At 36.6% G+C, this 6,683-nt stretch overlaps 1 protein-coding gene across 2 annotated transcripts; it reads right to left on the bottom strand.

The window, feature by feature from the left end:
- Positions 1 to 626: 626 nt before the first annotated feature.
- LOC135665987 (26S proteasome non-ATPase regulatory subunit 12 homolog A-like) lies at positions 627 to 6,471 on the bottom strand. 2 transcript variants are annotated; one of them, XM_065177469.1, is made up of 11 exons: positions 6,380 to 6,471; positions 5,545 to 5,733; positions 5,216 to 5,323; positions 5,032 to 5,136; positions 4,801 to 4,857; positions 4,503 to 4,699; positions 3,005 to 3,104; positions 2,816 to 2,928; positions 2,548 to 2,701; positions 2,382 to 2,459; positions 627 to 1,173 (listed from the first exon to the last, which is right to left on the bottom strand). In XM_065177469.1, exons 1-11 carry the CDS (start codon positions 6,380 to 6,382, stop codon positions 955 to 957), a joined length of 1,323 nt encoding a protein of 440 aa, XP_065033541.1. In that variant the 5' UTR covers positions 6,383 to 6,471; the 3' UTR covers positions 627 to 954. The 2 variants fall into 2 exon arrangements, with proteins under 2 accessions (XP_065033541.1, XP_065033533.1); XM_065177461.1 differs by lacking the exon at positions 6,380 to 6,471 and having other exon boundaries at positions 5,545 to 5,739.
- Positions 6,472 to 6,683: the final 212 nt, after the last annotated feature.

Raw genomic sequence — 6,683 nt, 5'->3', positions numbered from 1 at the left:
TTTTATAAGTAATCAAATATTTAATTCTTATAATTATAAGTTCATATAAAGTTATAAAATTTAAAATCATATCATTATCTTTATTTTCTCTCCCCATAAAAACAGAGTAAGTATGCTACTGCGAGGAAGTCTTTATCATTTGCTACTCATGCATGCTTCTCCGATCTGAGGCAAAGGAGTGTACAGGGAGCTATTTAATTAGAAAACCAATCTACTAACTAATACCAATTCATCATGTAAATAGACGTAAAAGAGGCCAAGTACGAACCTTAGAGTTTATATCTAGTTTTGTGTATGGGGCTACAAATGCCTAAATCTCCTAATCCATATGGGATGCTAAAACGATTCTAGAATAGTGATGGAAAAATGCAGGAATAATTGAAAAACAAATTTCAGTGTGCCAATACTCAAGGAAAAAATCCTCTTATTATTATTATTATTATTATTATTATTATCACTATTACTAAGAGTACTATAACACCATTATCACCATCATTCCCACAATTATTATTATTACTATTATCATCACAAGTTCATCTCCAGAGTTCTTGCAGTCAAATATAACAATATTAGGCCCAAACCTACAAGTATAACACAATTGCAGCAATGCAACACCAATTAACAAGTAACCAAATGCAACTTGTTTGTGCAAATAATTGAATTTGATGATGCAATCCAACCTCGTTTACAGTAACAGTAAGCACAGCCAACAAAGCATGTCTAAATTAAAACTGCGAAACTATCAAAAACAAAAGACATTTGAATCAAACTAGGGCGGTACCATTTGACTTCCATCAGTGTACAGTGAAGAAATATGCCTTTGGTTGTCATTTGTAGCAACCTAAGCAGGAAATGATAGAGCTGGGAAGCTTTTGGAATTCTGAAACAGGGTCATGATCATTTTAAATCTGCCAAAAGCATGACACGTTTCCCTTGGTTTACGGTGAAATAAACTCAGGCTCTCAGAACAGCTTTGTGAACCATGGTCTCCTTGTGTATCTGGTGGCAGCTCTTCTCGACAAGGTCGAGAAGCTTCTCTAGATTCATTGCCCACGAGTTGAGAATGTCATTGCTACCCTTGGCTGTCTGAAAACTGACAATTCCAATAGGCCTGTCGATCTTTGCTACCAGGGCTTTTGAGACTATCATATCTGAAAGATGCTTTTCTGCCTCCTGAAAGAGAGAGGGAGCCAGTTTGCTTCAGAACACGCACCAATTCTACCAAGAAATAGTCATGCAAACTATACCACTAGCAAATTTAGTGCAAGATAAACCGTTTACTAAAACACGATGGGCAGCATTAAGGGCAATAATTTACTGACTTAATCCTTCCCCTTGTCATCAAAGGGCACACCAAAACTTGTGTCCAACAACTTAGATTATCCACAAAACAGTGGCACCAAATTGCTTTTCCAAGTGTCCCTTTTTACACTAGAAATAATAAAGTTATAAACAAAGGCAAAAAAAGAATTATTGGTAAGGGAGATGAAAATTTAACTAGTTGAGCAGTGGACAAAAGAAATTATAGTGCTTACGCACTTTATTTTCTTTTTTTCTACCTTCCTAATACAAGAAGGGTATGTGAAAATTTTAGAATAACATAAGGCATCATAGTTTAAGGCACAAAGGTGCAAATTTCACCAAACAAAAGCCCGAAATAGGCAAGATTCACCATAGGCAAAGGGTAAATTTATAATTTAATGCATTGTATCCTTTCGGCTCTAAATACATATGTGTATATATATCAACAAAGCTGGAAACCATGCCTTTGGCAGAGAAAAAAATTCTACAACAAACAAAAACAAAATTTATTACATCCAGATGAATATTAAGAGGAAGTTGCAGCCCAACAATACAAGGAATAGTATCTAGAAAAAGTCATGACAACAATTAGAGTGAGTCAGTCATTGTTTCTACGAAGATGAAAAGTTGAATTTTGTCAACATAGACAGACGTGCTACATTTATGTATTTGACATAAAAGGCATCAGATTGAAAATTCTGTAACTATCATCCCCAATAAGATTTGCATGTTAGAAACCAATCTTTTAGTAAATAGCTTGTATAAAGAATAAGTAGAATATTCTGAATCACATAGAAGTGACTATCTTGCTTATTGTTCATTGATGGGAACCATTCACTGTGACATGATTAAGCTAATGCCACAATGGGACAGTGTGGGAAGGATGAGAAAATTTGAGTCTGGAGTCCCAAGTTAAGGTGCAGAAGTAAAAAAGGAAAAAAAAATGGCAGAATAACCTCTATGCTAATCATGCTTATGCAATGATATCACCAATGATAAACTTAAAGGAACAAGAAAAGAAACCTGGGGAATACATTCCTACAAATAATAACATTCAAGAAAGAGAAAAGAAACAAAACCTGTAAACTGAGGCATAGAAGATCGGCAAGCCTCTTTAAGGTTATCCTTGAATAATACTTTGATACTACCAATATATTCTGTAAATATGACAAAAGTAACAAATGTTAGTAACAGAAACTATATTGGAAACAAAACATATGGGAATGAATAGTTAGCACAATGTACATGTTCAATGATTCTAAGTTTCAGATCTTCCTCAGCCTCGGTACCCAAAGACCCTCCAAGAAGATTTTTCTCATTTTCAAACTCGACCTTATACATCTCCCAAAGACTTGCCCAATGAATCACCTCCATGGTTACAAGCTGCTTCAACAGTAAACTAGGATGCGAGTCAACAACAAAAAATAGCATATGAGACCATAGTAATCAGATAATCCAATAAAAAAAGCTAATAATACATATAGTGGACAAGCATTCAAAACATAATTCATACTGAAAACTAGGAAGCTCAGAAAGATTTTTATCTTCTAAAGTAGAGTTAAGAAGACTTGATTGCATAGGGTCGTATGGAGACAACACCAAGTACCAGCAAATTTTTCTTAGCACCTGTAAACAGAATACTTCTCAGAATAGCTCCAGTGCAATTCCCATGGGAAAAGAAATGAGTAAAGCAAACATTTACAGGAATCCACTGTGCTGAGTCCTCTTTTACAGAAGGAATGCCGTATATTGCCTTGTAACTACGACATATTTCCAGGTAATCATTGTTATGAGAATGATAGCTGCACCAGGCGAAATAAAAAAAACTAGTTACTAGCCATTCATTCCTCAAGCCAACAAAGAGAGATACTGCAACTAGAACTAAACAGAAATACTCCTGAAAAGTACACCTCATTTCTAATAAAACTTAAGCAATATGCATGCTCAGAACACAATAACCAAATCAGATTGGAGTAAGATGCAAGATGTAAGTTGCTTCCCAAGGGAACACTTTACAGCAGAACTAATCCCCACACCCCCTTCTCTTTTCCTTCTGTCCCTCTTCAAAGAAGACATTGCAAGAGAAAAGAGGGATTTCCACTTTTGTTGGATGCCAAAGATGCCCTACCCCAACTACATTGGCCAAGGGAGTGGGAGCTTTAATGGATTCTACACAAGCAAGACTTGATACATAAAACTAATCATTTCTTCACCACTTCATGACTTAATAAGAACTATGATCCCACTTAGTGCCTCGTTTTGGCAGGTGCTACATCTAAATTATTGTACTTTGTGATGGAATGAGAGAGAATAAACTCTAATGATACTAACACTTTATTAAAAAAATCAACATTTCCAAGATAATGCAAGAGCCAGAGGAACACAACCCATGTCATGGGCCTCGGAGAACAAGAAATGACCCTCCTGTTTTTATCCCTTGTGTATATTACGAAAGGAATTTAGTTGAGCTGTAATAAAATGTAAATTAAGTCACACGCAAAGAACTGGTGATAGTAAAGCCAGTAAATAGAACAAGATAATGACAAAAGGGTGAATATTACAGATGATGGGAAGAACCTTGATAGTCTAAGGCAACATATATTTTCACTGAGTGAACTATTACAGATACATTGCATTAATAAGGGCAACAACTAAGTTGACTAAATTAAAAACTCTGATACACCAGTCTGTACCACTTGGACAAAAGAAACTCTAAATGACCCTCAATTAAGTCCCAGACCTCGAATGATTATTGTCCATTGCAGTTATAATTCGTCGATCCAAAACTACAGAAAGAAAATGTGGGCATTAAAAATAATCAAAATAGATTTTTCACATAGACTGATTAGGTATACCCACTGCACTTAGATCACAAGACTGACATGTTGAATAAAAATATTCCACTGGGTCCAGAAAAGGCAGTTGAGTGATGAAAGGCTCCTGCTTAACTATACATGAGGAGAGACAATGTCCATGATTTGAAACCATGACACCAAAGACAATAGGGAAACATTGCTGTTGGGCAAAGGTGTGCCATCTTTCAAGTGCTCAAGGTTATAGACACGAAGGAAAATTGAATTTGCAAAGTATGCATTTTTATTGCAGTCACATTATTGCTTTGAAGCACAACTTGGTTTTACTCTTAAAAACTGCAAGATGGCTTTGGTATAACAACGAATTTAGCAAGTAAACGAATATACCGAATCATTAGTTCATAATAAATGCGCTTCAACTCCAAGAGTGAAGGTATATCTGCAGGAGCCTCTTCAACAACATTATCACCTTCCTTTGGCTTCTTTTTTCCCTTTGAAGCATCTGCATTGAATACCCGAGGACTAATTTTTCTTGACAAAATTTGTGCCCGTACATAATCCTGACGGTCTAAGCACAAGCGCACCTGGATTTGTTTGTTTTGAGTGCATGTCAGCATTGATACATAATATTTATGTCAATAATTGGTAATGAGTAACTGGAGGCAAGGTTATCGCAGCCTCATACTTGATCAAGAATGAAAGCGATTTTTTCAGTCTTTGCCATGGCTCCAAAAGTCTCCACCTGTAAATTATGCGACAAAGAATGACATTAACAAAAAGGTAAAACAAAACAGATAAATTGAAAAACAGCAGTTTTAAGACTCATAACTACTCAGAAGCAACATATTCCTAGTATAACCTAAGGCTTCATATCATTCTTGCAACCTAGGGATACAAAATCTAAGTCACAACTTACAGCAATTTCTTGCATCAAATCAGCAGCCTCAGATATAAGGCCTTGTTCTTCTTTAATCTCTGCAAGTTTTTTAATTAAACGTGCCCGCTCTATCTCGACATAAATCTGCAAAAGGTTCCATTAGATAGTTTTTAATATAAGTAAAGAACGGTCGCCTCTAGCTCCAACATGATGTGTCATTCACCTTCCCAGCAGAAACATTGTTCAGGGTTTTGATTAACTCAATGCGAGTTTCAATATCAGGTGTATCATCAATGTACTGCATTGCTTTTTGCACCACAGCAGTCACAGCCTGCACAAGAGAATGGTAAGAGAAGATATGAAAAACCAACAAAAGGTAGTGAAAGTTATGAATAAGTATACCAAATAAGTTGAAATCTAAATCACTAAAATCAAGGATCCAACATTCCTCTATGACAAATGCCTTTGTGTTTACATGGCATGCAGCTATTGAACAAGAAGATTAGCAAGAGCAAACATAAAAGGAACGAAAAAAAGAAAGAAGAAATTTACCTGCTTAAGCTGTCCTCTTCTCTTCGAGAGAAGAACAATCTGATCATTCAGAGTCTTCCATGCACGTGCTTTGTAGCAAAGCTCCACTATGTCAATAACAGCTTTCTTTGTTCCAGCCACATCACCAGCAAGCCTCATTTGCTTCTCCACATTCAATAGAGAATCTACAGCAGCATCTAGATTCTCTTCCTGCATCAAACAAATTTTACATCAGAAATCATGATGAGGGAGGCTGAGAACAAGCCATACTAATGACTTTGCGTCAATCGCATAGACTAGGGGAAAAGTCACAGTTCTGTTGGATAAGAGTATTTCGATCGACATCTATGAATAATTTCACTGTCGGGCTAAACTCTTCGACATATTATAAGCATTAAAATAAACAATATCAGTTCTGAAAGCAAGATATTACTGGATTTCTTCTCATGCAAGAAACTACTAATCCAAATTTCCTTCTTTTCTTAAAAGAAACATAGCTATGCCCTCCTCCAGACAAGTTCAAATTAAACACCAGTCATTGGATCATGAGGAACAAGAAACACAATTTCCACAATACAAGATCCAAAGAGACCACCATAAGAGGGTAAAACCATTCCTAACTTCACCGATAAAAAGATACGAACACTATCCCGAGATCAGCCAAACGATTAAGAAGAAGAAGTCGAACAGAAACACGGAGAGCAATTGAGTCATCAAAAATCAAGATCGACGGCTCTGAGAAACAAAAGCAAAGAAGAGAAAAATAAATGGAGCTCAGATCTTTAGCCAAAACATGGATCGAAGGGAACGACGGATGGAAATGGAATCGGGATCTCGAGATCAAAGAGAAGCTCACCATCTTGGAAGCGACTCGGAGCCCCAGCGGACAGAGTGCAAGGGAAAGGCGTGACCATTCGCTAAATGAGTTGCTGGTTTCGGTCGGATCCAGTACGGATCTACAGAAACAGATCCGAATCCGAAAATTTCAAAAAGCCATATCATTGCGCATCCAAAAGAGCCCTTAACAAAATATTTTTCGTACATGTCTTTCCTACTCGACAGAGATATCTGTCTTCTTATTGGACAAGGAGAAGGCCCCACGGTTTCTTTCAGTCAAAAAGTTTCACTAACTGGTTTTGGGCCCCACTGATCCTCATCTA

This window comes from Musa acuminata, chromosome BXJ1-4 (genome assembly GCF_036884655.1).
Source record: "Musa acuminata AAA Group cultivar baxijiao chromosome BXJ1-4, Cavendish_Baxijiao_AAA, whole genome shotgun sequence".
Lineage (NCBI taxonomy): Eukaryota > Viridiplantae > Streptophyta > Magnoliopsida > Zingiberales > Musaceae > Musa > Musa acuminata.
Note: the sequence above shows the minus strand (reverse complement) of the source record. Positions and strands in the feature narration are given on the sequence as shown.